This window comes from Oncorhynchus gorbuscha, unplaced genomic scaffold, assembly GCF_021184085.1.
Source record: "Oncorhynchus gorbuscha isolate QuinsamMale2020 ecotype Even-year unplaced genomic scaffold, OgorEven_v1.0 Un_scaffold_1721, whole genome shotgun sequence".
Classification (NCBI taxonomy): Eukaryota; Metazoa; Chordata; class Actinopteri; order Salmoniformes; family Salmonidae; genus Oncorhynchus; species Oncorhynchus gorbuscha.
In genome coordinates, this window is record NW_025746415.1 from 23,562 (window position 1) to 45,050 (window position 21,489).

The 21,489-nt window shown below is 49.2% G+C and overlaps 1 protein-coding gene across 2 annotated transcripts; it reads left to right on the top strand.

Annotated features, from left to right (window-relative positions):
• Positions 1 to 8,092: 8,092 nt before the first annotated feature.
• LOC124023921 lies at positions 8,093 to 19,978 on the top strand. 2 transcript variants are annotated; one of them, XM_046338087.1, is made up of 6 exons: positions 8,093 to 8,957; positions 10,224 to 10,379; positions 10,527 to 10,651; positions 16,448 to 16,484; positions 16,733 to 17,007; positions 17,330 to 19,978. In XM_046338087.1, the coding sequence occupies exons 2-6, from the start codon at positions 10,311 to 10,313 to the stop codon at positions 19,839 to 19,841; spliced, it is 3,018 nt and encodes a 1,005-aa protein (XP_046194043.1). In that variant the 5' UTR covers positions 8,093 to 8,957; positions 10,224 to 10,310; the 3' UTR covers positions 19,842 to 19,978. The 2 variants fall into 2 exon arrangements, with proteins under 2 accessions (XP_046194043.1, XP_046194044.1); XM_046338088.1 differs by lacking the exon at positions 10,224 to 10,379.
• Positions 19,979 to 21,489: the final 1,511 nt, after the last annotated feature.

The window sequence follows — 21,489 nt, forward strand, 5'->3', positions numbered from 1 at the left end:
GTGAGCAGGTGGCTCTATCAACTACGGCCTGCGCCTACCCGAAGCGACCTGCAGTCTGTGGCCGCTTCTCTAGTTATTCCCCTCTACAGACTAGAGGATTTTTGTTATTCCCTGTTTGGATTTAAATAAACTCTGTTTCTGTTAAGTCGCTTTTGGGTCCTCTTTCACCTGCATGACAGAAGGAACCGACCAAGGAATGGACCCAGCGACTTCAGACGCTCGTTACACTGCCGTCGAGATCCAAGGAGCCATGCTCGGCAGACACGAGCAGGAATTGTCTGCTGCTCGCCATGCCGTGGAGAACCTGGCCGCTCAGGTTTCCGACCTCTCTGGACAGTTCCAGAGTCTACGTCTCGTGCCACCTGTTACTTCCTGGCCTGCCGAGCCTCCAGAACCTAGGGTTAATAACCCACCTTGCTACTCCGGGCAGCCCACTGAGTGCCGCTCCTTTCTCACGCAGTGTGAGATTGTGTTCTCTCTCCAACCCAACACATACTCTAGAGAGAGCTCGGGTTGCTTACGTCATTTCACTCCTTACTGGCCGGGCTCGAGAATGGGGCACAGCTATCTGGGAGGCAAGGGCTGATTGCTCTAACAAATTCCAGAACTTTAAAGAGGAGATGATTCGGGTTTTTGACCGTTCAGTTTTTGGTGGGGAGGCTTCTAGGGCCCTGGCTTCCTTATGCCAAGGTGAACGGTCCATAACGGATTATTCCATTGAGTTTCGCACTCTTGCTGCCTCTAGTGAGTGGAACGAGCCGGCGCTGCTCGCTCGTTTTCTGGAGGGACTCCACGCAGTGGTTAAGGATGAGATTCTCTCCCGGGAGGTTCCTTCAGATGTGGACTCTTTGATTGCTCTCGCCATCCGCATAGAACGACGGGTAGATCTTCGTCACCGGGCTCGTGGAAGAGAGCTCGCATCAACGGTGTTTCCCTGCTCCGCATCGCAACCATCTCCCTCCTCTGGCTTTGAGACTGAGCCCATGCAGCTGGGAGGGATTCGCATCTCGAATAAGGAGAGGGAACGGAGGATCACCAACCGCCTGTGCCTCTATTGCGGAGTTGCTGGACATTTTGTTAATTCATGTCCAGTAAAAGCCAGAGCTCATCTGTAAGCGGAGGGCTACAGGTGAGCGCAACTACTCAAGTCTCTCCATCAAGGTCCTGTACTACTTTGTCGGTCCACCTACGCTGGACCGGTTCGGGTGCTACATGTAGTGCCTTGATAGACTCTGGGGCTGAGGGTTGTTTCATGGACGAAGCATGGGTTCGGAAACATGACATTCCTTTCAGAGAGTTAGATAAGCCTACGCCCATGTTCGCCTTAGATGGTAGTCATCTTCCCAGTATCAGATTTGAGACACTACCTTTAACCCTCACAGTATCTGGTAACCACAGTGAGACTATTTCTTTTTTGATTTTCCGTTCACCGTTTACACCTGTTGTTTTGGGTCATCCCTGGCTAGTATGTCATAATCCTTCTATTAATTGGTCTAGTAATTCTATCCTATCCTGGAACGTTTCTTGTCATGTGAAGTGTTTAATGTCTGCCATCCCTCCCGTTTCTTCTGTCCCTACTTCTCAGGAGGAACCTGGCGATTTGACAGGAGTGCCGGAGGAATATCATGATCTGCGCACGGTCTTCAGTCGGTCCCGAGCCAACTCCCTTCCTCCTCACCGGTCGTATGATTGTAGTATTGATCTCCTTCCGGGGACCACTCCTCCTCGAGGTAGACTATACTCTCTGTCGGCTCCCGAACGTAAGGCTCTCGAGGATTATTTGTCTGTGTCTCTTGACGCCGGTACCATAGTGCCTTCTTCTTCTCCGGCCGGGGCGGGGTTCTTTTGTTAAGAAGAAGGACGGTACTCTGCGCCCCTGCGTGGATTATCGAGGGCTGAATGACATAACGGTTAAGAATCGTTATCCGCTTCCCCTTATGTCATCAGCCTTCGAGATTCTGCAGGGAGCCAGGTGCTTTACTAAGTTGGACCTTCGTAACGCTTACCATCTCGTGCGCATCAGAGAGGGGGACGAGTGGAAAACGGCGTTTAACACTCCGTTAGGGCATTTTGAGTACCGGGTTCTGCCGTTCGGTCTCGCCAATGCGCCAGCTGTTTTTCAGGCATTAGTTAATGATGTTCTGAGAGACATGCTGAACATTTTTGTTTTTGTCTATCTTGACGATATCCTGATTTTTTCTCCGTCACTCGAGATTCATGTTCAGCACGTTCGACGTGTTCTACAGCGCCTTTTAGAGAATTGTCTCTACGTAAAGGCTGAGAAGTGCTCTTTTCATGTCTCCTCCGTTACTTTTCTCGGTTCCGTTATTTCCGCTGAAGGCATTCAGATGGATTCCGCTAAGGTCCAAGCTGTCAGTGATTGGCCCGTTCCAAGGTCACGTGTCGAGTTGCAGCGCTTTTTAGGTTTCGCTAATTTCTATCGGCGTTTCATTCGTAATTTCGGTCAAGTTGCTGCCCCTCTCACAGCTCTTACTTCTGTCAAGACGTGTTTTAAGTGGTCCGGTTCCGCCCAGGGAGCTTTTGATCTTCTAAAAGAACGTTTTACGTCCGCTCCTATCCTCGTTACTCCTGACGTCACTAGACAATTCATTGTCGAGGTTGACGCTTCAGAGGTAGGCGTGGGAGCCATTCTATCCCAGCGCTTCCAGTCTGACGATAAGGTTCATCCTTGCGCTTATTTTTCTCATCGCCTGTCGCCATCTGAGCGCAACTATGATGTGGGTAACCGTGAACTGCTCGCCATCCGCTTAGCCCTAGGCGAATGGCGACAGTGGTTGGAGGGCGACCGTTCCTTTTGTCGTTTGGACAGACCATAAGAACCTTGAGTACATCCGTTCTGCCAAACGACTTAATGCCCGTCAAGCTCGTTGGGCGTTGTTTTTCGCTCGTTTCGAGTTTGTGATTTCTTACCGTCCGGGTAGCAAGAACACCAAGCCTGATGCCTTATCCCGTCTGTTTAGTTCTTCTGTGGCTTCTACTGATCCCGAGGGGATTCTTCCTTATGGGCGTGTTGTCGGGTTAACAGTCTGGGGAATTGAAAGACAGGTTAAGCAAGCACTCACGCACACTGCGTCGCCGCGCGCTTGTCCTAGTAACCTCCTTTTCGTTCCTGTTTCCACTCGTCTGGCTGTTCTTCAGTGGGCTCACTCTGCCAAGTTAGCTGGTCATCCCGGTGTTCGAGGCACTCTTGCGTCTATTCGCCAGCGCTTTTGGTGGCCGACTCAGGAGCGTGACACGCGCCGTTTCGTGGCTGCTTATTCGGACTGCGCGCAGACTAAGTCGGGTAACTCTCCTCCTGCCGGTCGTCTCAGACCGCTCCCCATTCCTTCTCGACCATGGTCTCACATTGCCTTAGACTTCATTACCGGTCTGCCTTTGTCTGCGGGGAAGACTGTGATTCTGACGGTTGTCGATAGGTTCTCTAAGGCGGCACATTTCATTCCCCTCGCTAAACTTCCTTCCGCTAAGGAGACGGCAAAAATCATTATTGAGAATGTATTCAGAATTCATGGCCTCCCGTTAGACGCCGTTTCAGACAGAGGCCCGCAATTCACGTCACAGTTTTGGAGGGAGTTCTGTCGTTTGATTGGTGCGTCCGTCAGTCTCTCTTCCGGGTTTCATCCCCAGTCTAACGGTCAAGCAGAGAGGGCCAATCAGACGATTGGTCGCATACTACGCAGCCTTTCTTTCAGAAACCCTGCGTCTTGGGCAGAACAGCTCCCCTGGGCAGAATACGCTCACAATTCGCTTCCTTCGTCTGCTACCGGGTTATCTCCGTTTCAGAGTAGTCTGGGTTACCAGCCTCCTCTGTTCTCATCCCAGCTTGCCGAGTCCAGCGTTCCCTCCGCTCAAGCGTTTGTCCAACGTTGTGAGCGCACCTGGAGGAGGGTGAGGTCTGCACTTTGCCGTTACAGGGCACAGACGGTGAGAGCCGCCAATAAACGCAGGATTAAGAGTCCAAGGTATTGTTGCGGCCAGAGAGTGTGGCTTTCCACTCGCAACCTTCCTCTTACGACAGCTTCTCGTAAGTTGACTCCGCGGTTCATTGGTCCGTTCCGTGTCTCCCAGGTCGTCAATCCTGTCGCTGTGCGACTGCTTCTTCCGCGACATCTTCGTCGCGTCCATCCTGTCTTCCATGTCTCCTGTGTTAAGCCCTTTCTTCGCACCCCGTTCGTCTTCCCTCCCCCCTCCCGTCCTTGTCGAGAGCGCACCTATTTACAAGGTACATAAGATCATGGACATGCGTTCTCGGGGACGGGGTCACCAATACCTAGTGGATTGGGAGGGTTACGGTCCTGAGGAGAGGAGTTGGGTTCCGTCTCGGGACGTGCTGGACCGTTCACTCATCGATGATTTCCTCCGTTGCCGCCAGGATTCCTCCTCGAGTGCGCCAGGAGGCGCTCGGTGAGTGGGGGGTACTGTCATGTTTGTCATTTATTATCATGTCTTGTCCCTGTGCTCCCCATGCTATTCGTTTCCCTCTGCTGGTCTTATTTGGTTCTTTCCCTCCTTCTATCCCTCTCTCTCCCCCTCCCTCTCTCACTCTCTCGCTCTCTCTTCTCTCTATCGTTCCGTTCCTGCTCCCAGCTGTTCCTATTCCCCTAATCATCATTTAGTCTTCCCACACCTGTTCCCGATCCTTTCCCCTGATTAGAGTCCCTATTTATTCCTTTGTGATCCGTTCCTGTCCCGTCGGTTCCTTGTTTTGTATTCACCATGCTGTGATTGTGTTTCGCCCTGTCCTGTCGTGTTTTTTTGCCTTCATCAGATGCTGCGTGTGAGCAGGTGGCTCTATCAACTACGGCCTGCGCCTACCCGAAGCGACCTGCAGTCTGTGGCCGCTTCTCTAGTTATTCCCCTCTACAGACTAGAGGATTTTTGTTATTCCCTGTTTGGATTTAAATAAACTCTGTTTCTGTTAAGTCGCTTTTGGGTCCTCTTTCACCTGCATGACAACAGGAGGAGCCTGGTGATTTGACAGGGGTGCCGGAGGAATATCATGATCTGCGCACGGTCTTCAGTCGGCCCAGGGCCACCTCCCTTCCTCCTCACCGGTCGTATGATTGTTGTATTGATCTCCTTCCGGGTACCACTCCCCCACGGGGTAGACTAGACTCTCTGTCGACTACCGAACGTAAGGCTCTCGAAGATTATTTGTCTGTAGCTCTCGACGCCGGTACCGTGGTCCCTTCCTCCTCTCCCGCCGAAGCGGGGTTCTTTTTTTGTTAAGGAAGAGGACGGGACCCTGCGCCCCTGCGTGGATTATCGAGGGCTGAATGACATAACGGTAAAGAATCGTTATCCGCTTCCCCTTATGTCTTCAGTTTTCGAGATTCTGCAGGGAGCCAGGTTCTTTACTAAGTTGGACCTTCGTAACGCTTACCATCTCGTGCGCATCAGGGAGGGGGACGAGTGGAAAACGGCGTTTAACACTCCGTTAGGGCATTTTGAATACCGGGTTCTGCCGTCCGGTCTCGCTAATGCTCCAGCTGTCTTTCAGGCATTAGTGAATGATGTACTGAGTGACATGCTGAACATCTTTGTTTTCGTTTACCTTGACGATATCCTGATTTTTTCACCGTCACTCCAGATTCATGTTCAGCACGTTCGACGTGTCCTCCAGCGCCTTTTAGAGAATTGTCTTTATGTGAAGGCTGAGAAGTGCGCTTTTCATGTCTCCTCCGTCACATTTCTCGGTTCTGTTATTTCCGCTGAAGGCATTCAGATGGATCCCGCTAGGGTCCATGCTGTCAGCGATTGGCCCGTCCCTAAGTCACGTGTCGAGCTGCAGCGCTTTCTCGGTTTCGCAAATTTCTATCGCGTTTCATTCGTAATTTCGGTCAAGTGGCAGCTCCTCTCACAGCCCTTACTTCTGTCAAGACGTGCTTTAAGTGGTCCGTTTCCGCCCAGGGAGCTTTTGATCTCCTCAAGAAGCGTTTTACATCCGCTCCTATCCTTGTTACACCTGACGTCACTAAACAGTTCATTGTCGAGGTAGACACGTCAGAGGTGGGCGTGGGAGCCATTCTGTCCCAGCGCTCCCATTCTGACGATAAGGTCCACCCTTGCGCGTATTTTTCTCATCGCCTGTCGCCGTCGGAACGTAACTATGATGTGGCAAACCGCGAACTGCTCGCCATCCGCTTAGCCCTAGGCGAATGGCGACAGTGGTTGGAGGGGGCGACCGTTCCTTTTGTCGTTTGGACTGACCATAAGAACCTTGAGTACATCCGTTCTGCCAAATTACTTAATGCGCGTCAGGCTCGTTGGGCGCTGTATTTCGCTCATTTTGAGTTCGTTATTTCTTATCGTCCGGGCTCAAGGAACACCAAGCCTGATGCTTTATCCCGTCTCCTCAGTTCTTCAGTAGCCTCCACCGACCCCGAGGGGAGATTCCCTGAGGGGCGTGTTGTCGGGTTGACTGTCTGGGGAATTGAGAGGCAGGTAAAGCAAGCACTCACTCACACTCCGTCTCCGCGCGCTTGTCCTAGGAACCTTCTTTTCGTTCCCGTTCCTACTCGTCTGGCCGTTCTTCAGTGGGCTCATTCTGCCAAGTTAGCCGGCCACCTCGGCATTCAGGGTACGCTTGCTTCTATTCGCCAGCATTTTTGGTGGCCCACTCAGGAGCGTGACACGCGTCGTTTCGTGGCTGCTTGTTTGGACTGCGCGCAGACTAAGTCCGGTAACTCTCTTCCTGCTTCTGCTCCTGGCCTTGCTGTGTCTAAGTCTGTCCCCAGACACCGCATCTCTCCTGGTCCTGCTCCTGGCCTTGCTGTGTCTCAGTCTGTCCCCAGCCACCGCATCTCTCCTGCCCTTGCTGTGTCTCAGTCTGTCCCCTGCCACCGCATCTTTCCTGCCCTTGCTGTGTCTCAGTCTGTCCCCAGCCACCGCATCTCTCCTGGTCCTGCTCCTGCACTTGCTGTGTCTCAGTCTGTCCTCAGCCACCGCCTCTCTCCTGTTCCTGGTCTTAGCCTTGCTGTGTCTCAGTCTGTCCCAAGTTGTTACTCTCCTGGCCTGTTTGGTCCTGATTGCTCAAACTCTTACAGTTCTCTACCCGTGTCTCATTTTTGTAATAATAATTGCACTAAGATTCCCTCTTCATCGTTTCCCGTTACGGTCCTGAGGAAAGGAGTTGGGTTCCATCTCGGGACGTGCTGGACCGTTCGCTGATCGATGATTTCCTCCGTTGCCGCCAGGTTTCCTCCTCGAGTGCGCCAGGAGGCGCTCGGTGAGTGGGGGGGTACTGTCATGTATTGTATTGTCATGTCTTGTCCCTGTGCTTTCTCTTCTCTTCGTTTCCCCCTGCTGGTCGTATTAGGTTTCTTTCTCTCTCTTTATCCCCCTCTCTCTCTATCGTTCCGTTCCTGCTTCCAGCTGTTCCTCATTCTCCTAACGACCTCGTTTACTCTTTCACACCTGTCCCCTATTTTTCCCTCTGATTAAGTCTCTATTTCTCTCTCTGTTTCTGCTTCTGTCCTTGTCGGATTCTTGTTTGCGTTGCCTTTGTTCCGTCCTGTTGTATTCTGCCTCGTCATCAGATACTGAGTGTGAGCAGGTGTCTCTATCCGCTACGGCCCGCGCCTACCCGAAGGGACCTGCAGTCTGTTGCCGCTAGCCCTGCAACTCTCCTCAACAACTAGAAGGGGGACTCTCCTGTTAAACTAGAGGATTTGTGTTTTCCCTGTTTGGACTTCCCCTGTAATGATTGAGGATTTATGTTTTCCCTGTTTGGACATTAAAAGACTCTGTTTCTGTTATATCGCTTTTGGGTCCTCACTCACCTGCATAACAATGACGGCAATAACCTGTAGTCCAAGGGGATAGTAGCACTTCACTGAGAGCAAAACAGACAGGGACCAAAAGATGTGGAAGAAGCATTTTCAAAACCTGTTTTGACTGTAGAAATTGGGCACACTAAGACAGTCAGAACGCACCTAGCCTCTTGTCTGTAATCCATGTGGGAGGAGGGGAAATCATACATTTTGTATGAACAAACATTTTAATAAAATCATTAATGTCTTAAGCTCTGTGGGAATCAAAAAATGGTAGCATTTGCTCTGATGAGTAATTGTAAAGATTTAATGCATCCCAAAAGGAACCCTATACTGAATAGTACACTACTGTTGAACAGGGTCCATAGGGTTCTGGTCAAAAGTAGTGCCATTTAGGATGCTGGTATGTGAGCAACAGGACTTTTTGAAGGGACATATTACATTTGCGTTATTAAACCGACCTGTCCTTTGGCCTCTAGAAAGTATTTTAGAAAGTAAATGATTAATTAATGTATTCTTTCTTGTGATATATAACTTCTTCAAAAAATGAAACCTCTCAATCATTGTATGTGATTGAATGTTCATATCCCCGTTTTTGTCTCTTTTTGAAAATAATTTTAACTGGAAATATGTGCAATACATTTGCTATGTTCACCAAATCAGCAACAAGAGATTCACAGGTTCACAGGTTTTTCGTGTCATTATCATTCTTTTAAACGGATGAAACTAGCATGTACATATGAAATGGTGACTGAATTCGAAACTCCCATGAATTCTTTCAGTATCTGAAGTTTGCTGTATATTTTATGAGTAATACATGTTATTTAATGATGAACTCTGGGTTATCGGTGTGGGTAATGTATTTTATTTTATTTTGCATTGCGTCCACAACATTTGATTTTTAAGGGCAATAGTAGCCTACATTTGTGTACAACTCGCAGGATTTCCATGCGTGAGCTTTCAACTGCACAGGGCGTTGCATCAGCACGAGATTGGAAGTGCGTCAAATCTGTACAGCATTGTTACGTCATCACTGATAAACGTTGAAACTGATGAGAAACGGCGGGAGCAGTTCAGTCTGATTCTCGCTAGTCCTGGAGGAGCGTTCATTTTGGCAAGGAAATGTGCTGATTTTGCAAGGACGTGGAGAAGAAAGAGTTCAAGGTAGGCATGTTATTTAAGCAATAAGGCCCAGGCGGTTGTGGTATATGGTCAATATACCACGGCTAAGGGCTGTTCTTACAACCCGAAGTGCTAGGACACAGCCCTTAGCCATGGTATATTGGCCATATATCACGAATCCCTGAGGTGCCTTATTGCTATTATAATCTGGTTACCAACATAATTAGAGCACTAAAAAATACATGTTTTGTCATACCCATGGTATACAGTCTGATATACCACGGCTTTCAGCCAATCAGCATTCAGGTCTCGTTCCACCCAGTTTATAATTATTTTGAAACCCCCATTTATATTAATTACTGTGGATTAAATATTGTTAAATAAATGAAATGATGTGCTATTCATTCTGTAGTATCAAACCTCAAAGTCTATGGCGGCAGGGTAGCCTAGTGGTTAGAGTCATTTGTCCTTGTCCTAGAGAGATTTACAGTTATCAAAATGTCACACCAGGGTAAGCCTACCTGAAACACAGCCCTTATTTTAAGTGTTTCTAAAATCCACTATGGGAAAAGTGTATGATGTAAAAACGATTGGAACCATTTCCCTGTTTGACTACTATGTTTTATGGGGATTATGACTCATTCCTGTGGCACTCTATAGGGCTCCGGCCAAAATAAGTGCATTATATAGGCCATATTGGGTCCCCTGGCTGGACAGGTTATAGTCATCATCATAGATATAGCATCTTTAAGGCTAAAGCCAACGGAGGAAACAAGGGACGAGCGACCAGCCCCTTGACCTATCACTAGAAAGGATAGAGCCTCTGATCACGGCAATTTGACTGGTAAACTGAACTGTACACCTGACATGATGTTCTGGTGATTCTATTTCTATGCATATGATGCATTATGATGTGACAATGTTGGGTTAATGGTGCTTTCAAGGCAAGTGATCTTGGTCAAATCATGACTTCCATGATCTTTAGGTCGGAAATTTGGAGCTCTAAAGAGTTGCCAGAGTTTTTGTCATTTTTTTGTGATATCCAATTGGTAGTTACGATCTAGTTTCATCGCTGCGACTTCTCAAAGGTCGAGTCAGGAGTCCTCTGAAACATGACCCGCCAAGCCGTGCTGCTTCTGACTTGGAAATCCAAGCTGGATGACTGTTGAAAACAATTTTTCCATGTCTTGAGTTTTTTTTTTTTTTTTTCGGTTGTCTTGAACGCTCATTGCGTTTTCATGACGCAGTGAAGATTAAAATGACAAATTAATTGTCCAAGCTTGAGCTAGTAAAGGTCTTCTAATCTAGGAGGCCAAAGGAGAGAGTGAGTTGAATCAGGTTGATCTGAAGATATCCACATCAACTCTGACACTGGAGGTCGAAGGAGAGAGTGTGATGCAGGAGAGTGATGATGTAGAAACAGCCGGGCCATCTCAATCCCAGGAGACTGAACGAGTGGCAAAGGTAAATGCTTCCAGATAACAGTGTGTGTGTGTGTACATGTCTGTTTGTGCACGCAGACAGTAGTTCGTAAACAGACATTGCGTTAACAGTGCTATGGCGAATTTGATTGAATTCCAGCCTAAGTCTGCTTTCTGTCGTCCCCATCAGGCTGCAGTGGTGACCTTCACTACCATGACCCGCAAGGCTGCAGCCTCCCAGACCAGCCTCACCCTCAGCAGGGGAAAGAGAAGCTACCCAGACCTACACACCTTTGTGCAGGACATGAAGGATGGGTTAGTTGCTCTTTGGTTCCCCATGCATCCCCTAGATATGTTCCCTATTAGAGCCTTGGTCAACAATAGTTCTGTATTTAAGGAATAGGGGCCATTTGGGACGTACCCATAGGGACAATCTCAATTGCATTCTCCTCGCGTCCTCTCTTCTCACCTCCTTCTCAAACCCTTTGGATGAGATGGTCAAAATGTCATGTTTGTCATTTATTATCATGTCTTGTCCCTGTGCTCCCCATTCTGTTCGTTTCCCTCTGCTGGTCTTATTGGGTTCTTTCCCTCTTTCTATCCCTCTCTCTCCCCCTCCCCCTCTCACTCTCTCGCTCTCTCTTCTCTCTATCGTTCCGTTCCTGCTCCCAGCTGTTCCTATTCCCCTAATCATCATTTAGTCTTCCCACACCTGTTCCCGATCCTTTCCCCTGATTAGAGTCCCTATTTATTCCTTTGTGTTCCGTTCCTGTCCCGTCGGTTCCTTGTTTAGTATTCACCATGCTGTGATTGCGTTTCGCCCTGTCCTGTCGTGTTTTTGCTGTGATTGTGTATCGCCCTGTCCTGTCGTGTTTTTTGCCTTCATCAGATGCTGCGTGTGAGCAGGTGTCTCTGTCTACTACGGCCTGCGCCTACCCGAAGCGACCTGCAGTCTGTGGCCGCTTCTCCAGTTATTCACCTCTACAGACTAGAGGATTTCTGTTATTCCCTGTTTGGACTTAAATAAACTCTGTTTCTGTTAAGTCGCTTTTGGGTCCTCTTTCACCTGCATGACAGAAGGAACCGACCAAGGAATGGACCCAGCGACTTCAGACGCTCGTTACACTGCCGTCGAGATCCAAGGAGCCATGCTCGGCAGACACGAGCAGGAATTGTCTGCTGCTCGCCATGCCGTGGAGAACCTGGCCGCTCAGGTTTCCGACCTCTCTGGACAGTTCCAGAGTCTACGTCTCGTGCCACCTGTTACTTCCTGGCCTGCCGAGCCTCCAGAACCTAGGGTTAATAACCCACCTTGCTACTCCGGGCAGCCCACTGAGTGCCGCTCCTTTCTCACGCAGTGTGAGATTGTGTTCTCTCTCCAACCCAACACATACTCTAGAGAGAGAGCTCGGGTTGCTTACGTCATTTCACTCCTTACTGGCCGGGCTCGAGAATGGGGCACAGCTATCTGGGAGGCAAGGGCTGATTGCTCTAACAAATTCCAGAACTTTAAAGAGGAGATGATTCGGGTTTTTGACCGTTCAGTTTTTGGTGGGGAGGCTTCTAGGGCCCTGGCTTCCTTATGCCAAGGTGAACGGTCCATAACGGATTATTCTATTGAGTTTCGCACTCTTGCTGCCTCTAGTGAGTGGAACGAGCCGGCGCTGCTCGCTCGTTTTCTGGAGGGACTCCACGCAGTGGTTAAGGATGAGATTCTCTCCCGGGAGGTTCCTTCAGATGTGGACTCTTTGATTGCTCTCGCCATCCGCATAGAACGACGGGTAGATCTTCGTCACCGGGCTCGTGGAAGAGAGCTCGCATCAACGGTGTTTCCCTGCTCCGCATCGCAACCATCTCCCTCCTCTGGCTTTGAGACTGAGCCCATGCAGCTGGGAGGGATTCGCATCTCGAATAAGGAGAGGGAACGGAGGATCACCAACCGCCTGTGCCTCTATTGCGGAGTTGCTGGACATTTTGTTAATTCATGTCCAGTAAAAGCCAGAGCTCATCTGTAAGCGGAGGGCTACAGGTGAGCGCAACTACTCAAGTCTCTCCATCAAAGTCCTGTACTACTTTGTCGGTCCACCTACGCTGGACCGGTTCGGGTGCTACATGTAGTGCCTTGATAGACTCTGGGGCTGAGGGTTGTTTCATGGACGAAGCATGGGTTCGGAAACATGACATTCCTTTCAGAGAGTTAGAGAAGCCTACGCCCATGTTCGCCTTAGATGGTAGTCATCTTCCCAGTATCAGATTTGAGACACTACCTTTAACCCTCACAGTATCTGGTAACCACAGTGAGACTATTTCTTTTTTGATTTTCCGTTCACCGTTTACACCTGTTGTTTTGGGTCATCCCTGGCTAGTATGTCATAATCCTTCTATTAATTGGTCTAGTAATTCTATCCTATCCTGGAACGTTTCTTGTCATGTGAAGTGTTTAATGTCTGCCATCCCTCCCGTTTCTTCTGTCCCTACTTCTCAGGAGGAACCTGGCGATTTGACAGGAGTGCCGGAGGAATATCATGATCTGCGCACGGTCTTCAGTCGGTCCCGAGCCAACTCCCTTCCTCCTCACCGGTCGTATGATTGTAGTATTGATCTCCTTCCGGGGACCACTCCTCCTCGAGGTAGACTATACTCTCTGTCGGCTCCCGAACGTAAGGCTCTCGAGGATTATTTGTCTGTGTCTCTTGACGCCGGTACCATAGTGCCTTCTTCTTCTCCGGCCGGGGCGGGGTTCTTTTTGTTAAGAAGAAGGACGGTACTCTGCGCCCCTGCGTGGATTATCGAGGGCTGAATGACATAACGGTTAAGAATCGTTATCCGCTTCCCCTTATGTCATCAGCCTTCGAGATTCTGCAGGGAGCCAGGTGCTTTACTAAGTTGGACCTTCGTAACGCTTACCATCTCGTGCGCATCAGAGAGGGGGACGAGTGGAAAACGGCGTTTAACACTCCGTTAGGGCATTTTGAGTACCGGGTTCTGCCGTTCGGTCTCGCCAATGCGCCAGCTGTTTTTCAGGCATTAGTTAATGATGTTCTGAGAGACATGCTGAACATTTTTGTTTTTGTCTATCTTGACGATATCCTGATTTTTTCTCCGTCACTCGAGATTCATGTTCAGCACGTTCGACGTGTTCTACAGCGCCTTTTAGAGAATTGTCTCTACGTAAAGGCTGAGAAGTGCTCTTTTCATGTCTCCTCCGTTACTTTTCTCGGTTCCGTTATTTCCGCTGAAGGCATTCAGATGGATTCCGCTAAGGTCCAAGCTGTCAGTGATTGGCCCGTTCCAAGGTCACGTGTCGAGTTGCAGCGCTTTTTAGGTTTCGCTAATTTCTATCGGCGTTTCATTCGTAATTTCGGTCAAGTTGCTGCCCCTCTCACAGCTCTTACTTCTGTCAAGACGTGTTTTAAGTGGTCCGGTTCCGCCCAGGGAGCTTTTGATCTTCTAAAAGAACGTTTTACGTCCGCTCCTATCCTCGTTACTCCTGACGTCACTAGACAATTCATTGTCGAGGTTGACGCTTCAGAGGTAGGCGTGGGAGCCATTCTATCCCAGCGCTTCCAGTCTGACGATAAGGTTCATCCTTGCGCTTATTTTTCTCATCGCCTGTCGCCATCTGAGCGCAACTATGATGTGGGTAACCGTGAACTGCTCGCCATCCGCTTAGCCCTAGGCGAATGGCGACAGTGGTTGGAGGGGGCGACCGTTCCTTTTGTCGTTTGGACAGACCATAAGAACCTTGAGTACATCCGTTCTGCCAAACGACTTAATGCCCGTCAAGCTCGTTGGGCGTTGTTTTTCGCTCGTTTCGAGTTTGTGATTTCTTACCGTCCGGGTAGCAAGAACACCAAGCCTGATGCCTTATCCCGTCTGTTTAGTTCTTCTGTGGCTTCTACTGATCCCGAGGGGATTCTTCCTTATGGGCGTGTTGTCGGGTTAACAGTCTGGGGAATTGAAAGACAGGTTAAGCAAGCACTCACGCACACTGCGTCGCGCGCGCTTGTCCTAGTAACCTCCTTTTCGTTCCTGTTTCCACTCGTCTGGCTGTTCTTCAGTGGGCTCACTCTGCCAAGTTAGCTGGTCATCCCGGTGTTCGAGGCACTCTTGCGTCTATTCGCCAGCGCTTTTGGTGGCCGACTCAGGAGCGTGACACGCGCCGTTTCGTGGCTGCTTGTTCGGACTGCGCGCAGACTAAGTCGGGTAACTCTCCTCCTGCCGGTCGTCTCAGACCGCTCCCCATTCCTTCTCGACCATGGTCTCACATTGCCTTAGACTTCATTACCGGTCTGCCTTTGTCTGCGGGGAAGACTGTGATTCTGACGGTTGTCGATAGGTTCTCTAAGGCGGCACATTTCATTCCCCTCGCTAAACTTCCTTCCGCTAAGGAGACGGCACAAATCATTATTGAGAATGTATTCAGAATTCATGGCCTCCCGTTAGACGCCGTTTCAGACAGAGGCCCGCAATTCACGTCACAGTTTTGGAGGGAGTTCTGTCGTTTGATTGGTGCGTCCGTCAGTCTCTCTTCCGGGTTTCATCCCCAGTCTAACGGTCAAGCAGAGAGGGCCAATCAGACGATTGGTCGCATACTACGCAGCCTTTCTTTCAGAAACCCTGCGTCTTGGGCAGAACAGCTCCCCTGGGCAGAATACGCTCACAATTCGCTTCCTTCGTCTGCTACCGGGTTATCTCAGTTTCAGAGTAGTCTGGGTTACCAGCCTCCTCTGTTCTCATCCCAGCTTGCCGAGTCCAGCGTTCCCTCCGCTCAAGCGTTTGTCCAACGTTGTGAGCGCACCTGGAGGAGGGTGAGGTCTGCACTTTGCCGTTACAGGGCACAGACGGTGAGAGCCGCCAATAAACGCAGGATTAAGAGTCCAAGGTATTGTTGCGGCCAGAGAGTGTGGCTTTCCACTCGCAACCTTCCTCTTACGACAGCTTCTCGTAAGTTGACTCCGCGGTTCATTGGTCCGTTCCGTGTCTCCCAGGTCGTCAATCCTGTCGCTGTGCGACTGCTTCTTCCGCGACATCTTTGTCGCGTCCATCCTGTCTTCCATGTCTCCTGTGTTAAGCCCTTTCTTCGCACCCCGTTCGTCTTCCCTCCCCCCTCCCGTCCTTGTCGAGAGCGCACCTATTTACAAGGTACATAAGATCATGGACATGCGTTCTCGGGGACGGGGTCACCAATACTTAGTGGATTGGGAGGGTTACGGTCCTGAGGAGAGGAGTTGGGTTCCGTCTCGGGACGTGCTGGACCGTTCACTCATCGATGATTTCCTCCGTTGCCGCCAGGATTCCTCCTCGAGTGCGCCAGGAGGCGCTCGGTGAGTGGGGGGTACTGTCATGTTTGTCATTTATTATCATGTCTTGTCCCTGTGCTCCCCATTCTGTTCGTTTCCCTCTGCTGGTCTTATTGGGTTCTTTCCCTCTTTCTATCCCTCTCTCTCCCCCTCCCCCTCTCACTCTCTCGCTCTCTCTTCTCTCTATCGTTCCGTTCCTGCTCCCAGCTGTTCCTATTCCCCTAATCATCATTTAGTCTTCCCACACCTGTTCCCGATCCTTTCCCCTGATTAGAGTCCCTATTTATTCCTTTGTGTTCCGTTCCTGTCCCGTCGGTTCCTTGTTTAGTATTCACCATGCTGTGATTGCGTTTCGCCCTGTCCTGTCGTGTTTTTGCTGTGATTGTGTATCGCCCTGTCCTGTCGTGTTTTTTGCCTTCATCAGATGCTGCGTGTGAGCAGGTGTCTCTGTCTACTACGGCCTGCGCCTACCCGAAGCGACCTGCAGTCTGTGGCCGCTTCTCCAGTTATTCACCTCTACAGACTAGAGGATTTCTGTTATTCCCTGTTTGGACTTAAATAAACTCTGTTTCTGTTAAGTCGCTTTTGGGTCCTCTTTCACCTGCATGACACAAAAGGGAGGGCTTTCTCATCCAATGGGTTTTGAGAAGGAGGTGAGGTGTCTCAGGAAATACAAGGGACTCAATTGACCAATCAGGGATGTTTGGATGTGGCCTACTTCCGTAGAGGTCCATCCATAACGTAATCTAAGAGAATAGAGGTAATATCATGTGGTTTATTTGTGTACCTTTTTTTATTTACTTTTCAGCCATTGGAATCTGCTGAGTGAGAATATGCGTGCCGGGGTGAGTTATAGTCACTTCTAAAGTAGTTCATGTTGGTAAGATGGACCAAACATTCCAAACTCTTATTGGTGGAAATCGTGCAGGACCTTTAATTCAGAGGTTCCCAAACTTTTTTTACTCAGGCCCCCCTTTCCAGCATTGTGGAACATCCTGAACCACTGCTTTAATTGACTAGCTTGAGTAAACACATGGTGCAGCAGTGCAGCTCCGTTAACAAACTAACTCTGTATGGTCTTTTACCATTTCAGATGAGCAGAGATGAGTTTAGTGCTAGGTGCATGGATATTACAAATTGGGTGATGGAGTCTACATCCACTGTGGTCGTTCCTGCCCTTGACCTCACCATGCAGATCAGGCACTCTGATTCGTCAAGCTCTTCTGGATCAGGAAGTAATGAGGCTAGAGAAGTGATCTCTCTTGGCCGCAGCGTCAGATTCAGCTTTCGTGGTGGACCCAGTAGACGCACCAGTTCAAGAACTACTTGCAGCACACAAACTCCCACGCCTTTCCCCTCCACTCACAGGTACCTACCCCTATCCCCACAGGTACCTACCCCTATCCCCTCCTCTCACAGGTACCTACCCCCTCCTCTCACAGGTACTTACCCCTATTCCCTCCTCTCACAGGTACTACCCCTATCCCCTCCTCTCATAGGTACTTACCCCTTTCCCCTCCTCTTCTTGTAAGTCTTTCTAAAAACATTATTCCCATGTCCCTTGTTATAAGTACAAATATCCATTCCAGATCCACCTAGAGAGAAATACTACTTAGGTACTTCCAAATTCTTGGATTATATTTTGTATTTTGTTATCATGTACTATTCATTTCTGTTGTGCATTCTGCAGTTCCATGACCTCTTTGCTGAGTGATGACGAAGAGCGATATGTCTCCTCACCTGAGGGTGGTGATAGAGAGATGAGACACAGACCCCACTCGGCACCACTGAGTTCTGTGTTTGGAATCTCTGAGGATTCTGTCTTCAACATGGTCCAGAGAGGCCAGTCGCAGAGTCACATCGTACTGTCGTCCAGTTGGAGTAGACGGGAGAAATACAGACCTGTCAAAATACCAACGGACACCAGGTTTATGATGGGTATTGTAGAGTTGGTAATGAACCTTCTCAACTCCAGATTGGCTGAGCTAATGCGAAGTTTCAGTCAGGGAACTCTAGGTCCGCTGTCTGGTAGTATCTCAGCAAGTCAGCAGTTTGCCCAAGAAATGCTAAGCATGGTGTCTACTAAGATGTATTCCCATGCCATAGAGCATATTGCGCACAGCCACAAGTCTCCCCTTGAGTTAGAGAGGGAGCTTGAGGCCATATTGGGTCCCCTGGCTGGACAGGTTATAGTCATCATCATAGATAGCATCTTTAAGGCTAAAGCCAACGGAGGAAACAAGGGACGAGCGACCAGCCCCTTGACCTATTTTCTCACTGCCATTTCGGCAGAAATACAAAGCCTAGTTGTTCAGAGATCGGCGAGCAGACCGTCCACCAGACTGTCCAACAACGACCCACTGCTGAACATTTCCAAGTCAAAGGTCTTAAGATCAGTTCTGCTCAAAATGGCAGAACTCTTTGGCCAAGGTCCAAATGAAACCTGTCTAGTTCCACTAGTCCAGAGTCAGTCCGACAACTCTGTTTGCGACTGGACTCTGAATTCAGGCACCGTTCATCCAAGTCAATTTCTGTCCCATAACAGAATGACAGAAGTGTCATCTGATGTTGTGGATCTTGTACTTGAGGTTTTGGGGATAACAGGATTTTTGGATAGCATGAACCCGTCAAAGCCACAGAGTGCCTGCTCCTACAACTCAGCTAGTGGAGCAATAGATATGAGAGCTCTTGCTGGGGACTTGGTCAGACAGGTGTCTGTCAAACTCAGACCCTTTGTCTCTGAGAGTCAACTCTCCACCATGTCCATGACAGATCTGTCATCATCTATTTCTGACTCCAGCTTGAAGCAGTTGTGTTGTAGCTCTGCTGTTGCTGCAGCAACTGTCTGTCAAGCAATCAAAATGGAGCTTGAGAACCAGATACCTACAAACCTGTCAGCCAGAGACCTACTATCGTCTCTGGTAGAGAGCATTGAGGACATGGATATTTCTGACATCCTCCAGGGCCCGTCGGCCATTTTGGAGGAGGCTGCTATGATTAAACACCCAGAGATGTCCACCTCCACAATATACAGGTCTCTGCTTCTCGACTCATCTCTCGCCTCCTCTAACATGGTCACTGAGAGCATTATCTTCAACAGCCCACGCCCATCAGAGGAGAATGTGAATATTCAGAATGTGCTCCCTGTTGATAAAGTTGACATCCTCCATGGTCAACCAGTGGAGGGGTATATCGTCAAAGCTGAGCAATGCATCACTCAGGTCATTCAGGATGCAGCTGTGACATATACTGGGGTGCTGGATAAAACCGACACTTGTGGGAAACCGTTGGAAGTTCTGTCTGTCTGCGTTTCCGCAGAGAATATTGAGGATGCATCCTCTGATCTATTTGGTGGAATTATTTCCGACCTGCATGAGGTATCTGAGGTCTATAAGACCTCCATGCGTACGAAATCAGGTCGCAAAATGTTCTGGATGGAAGTGAGTTCAGGTTCCCAGAAGATTTATACCAAAACCCTGGACAAACTGAGGAAGCTTTTCACCTCTCACCTTCTCACTGAGGGAAAAAATACTCCTGTGCAAATTGAGTTCTATGACACTGGACTACTTGTAACTGAGACCACTGTGGAGGTATCTCCTGTACAGAAGACAGACAGTAATACCTCTTCAATGTCCTCAGCCCACCAGCTCACCCTCGACACCTGCACTAAAGGGGTCATCAAACAGGTGATCTCGGTGCTGAGGGTGGAGACTTCAAAGGAAGTCAAATGCGAGAGCATGTCAAATGCATCCTTCGACTTCAACCAGAAGTTGGACTCTATAATTTCGAATTTGGAGAGCCTCACCATTTCGAGTGATGTGACGTCAGCCAAGATTGCCACGCTCACGCGATCTCGTAGTGTAGCCAGCAGAAACTCTAACATTTCCATCCAGAGCTTTCACAGTGCTGAGTTCCGAGCTACGGCCAAACAGATTGTGCGTGAAGCCATTCTCAGAGCTGCTAGCGAAGCCAACTGTTCTTTGCCACAGAGCATGCCTAGCAGCATCTTCTCACACCATGTGGTTTCTACAACTGAAGATATAGTGAATATGATCATGCAAGACCTTGAAAGTCTATCCCAGTACACAGTGGAGGACGCAGACTCCTTCCCACTAGGGAGAAAAGGCTGCAGTCCCAGCTCAATCCCAGAGTTGTCTTTGACACCTTATTGGATGCTGCTCAAACCATGTACCACAGAGTAAAGGATAGACTGAATGTCTTTTTGTCTTTTCCAACCGTGTCAGTCACCACAGCCAAAGATGTGCTGGACTCCACCCCTGTGGAGACACTCAGATGCTCAAAGTCCCCTGACACTGCTCTTGTTAAGGACAGGAGCCGCCCTCCGTCTGTGAGAAGTGAGAAGCCATTTTCAAAAGTCAGTTTGACTAAAAGGTCTAAAGCCCTTGTGTCTTCGAGTGGCTCCTCCACAGACCACCATGTAATTGACACATGCAGTGAGGATGTCACTCTGAGTATGTCAGTTGTGAGCGACACCAGTTTGAAGAGAACCTCTCCTCTCCATGGTAGTGTATTGAGTGCAAGTTGTGAACCTCTTGTGGCTCTACAAGACGGAACAGTGGCAGTCAGCCAAGAAGGCTTTAGCAAAACTGCAAAGAAGACGCTCAGCTTGATCCTAAATGTGATCAAGTGCAGATTGGCCAACTCTGAGAGTTCATCTGTTGGTCAGAATGCAAGTGAGGAGTGTCTGATAGCCACTAACATGTTAGACTCTCTACTGGAGAGCCTTGACCTGTTGCCTGACATGAGTGCTGCCAATGAGATCACAAGGACAGAATGCCATACCTCTAACGCAATGGACAAGACAGGTTCACAGTCAGCGCTTGTGAATCAACAAGAAATAAACATATCTGACACCAGTATCATAGTGAAAACTATAATGGACACATTGAAGACAGACGACCCAGAGATGACTTCAGCAGAAGAAAATCTGCATAGGCTCCTGTCAATTGAAGCCCTTCAAGATGCGTCTGGCAACCTGATCGCAAAGGTCCATGGTCTCATTCAGGAGATAACCATAAGCCGCCAGCTTCAATCCACGACTGGCCACAGAAGCCTCTCTCAACCAGCGCTGCCAAAGCCAGCACTGAGGAAGCTGTCAAAGGACGATGCGTCAGAGCTCATTTACAGCTTTGCCCAGACTTCTGTTAGCAGACTCCTGGGACAGTGTTTGGGTAGGCCTATGCCACCCACCGCTGACAGGGTTTTGGATCAGGTCATCAAGTTGATGACAGACATGGTGATGGACAGCCTGACTGATCTGTCCAAGTCTGCAATGGAGGATGGTAAGTGAAAGTACCTCTTCATCTGCATAGGACTTCATTGTAACATGATGCTCACTAGATTGCGTTTTATGATGTGAACTTTGCTGTTTGCGTCCAAAATGGCACCTTCTTCCATATTTAGTGCACTACTTTTGACCAGAGCCAGACCCTATGGGAATAGGGGAAGAGAATGGCTTTTGGGACACAGTGACTGATTTCCATTGTTGCGTCCTCTTCTCCCAGTTATTGTACCCAGGTCGGTCACACCAGCTGGCTCTTCTTACTTAGACACCAGCAATGCCGCAAGTGACATCACTCATGGTGTTGTGGCTGACCTTAATTTGACTGAGGAATTCCCTGCCAGGGGCCTTAGCCCGGCTAATGTAAAGGCTGACGGCATGGCCCACCTTCCCTCTGCCAGGTGGGAAGAGACTAAGAAGAACAGGAAGTGGCATTTCCTACCCAAAATTGTCAAGATTCCAAAGATCAGGATTAAGGTAGAGGGCTCAGTGTCTTTAGATTACCTCTGTAAGGCAGGGCTGAAATGTACCCTACAGATTCACTAAAC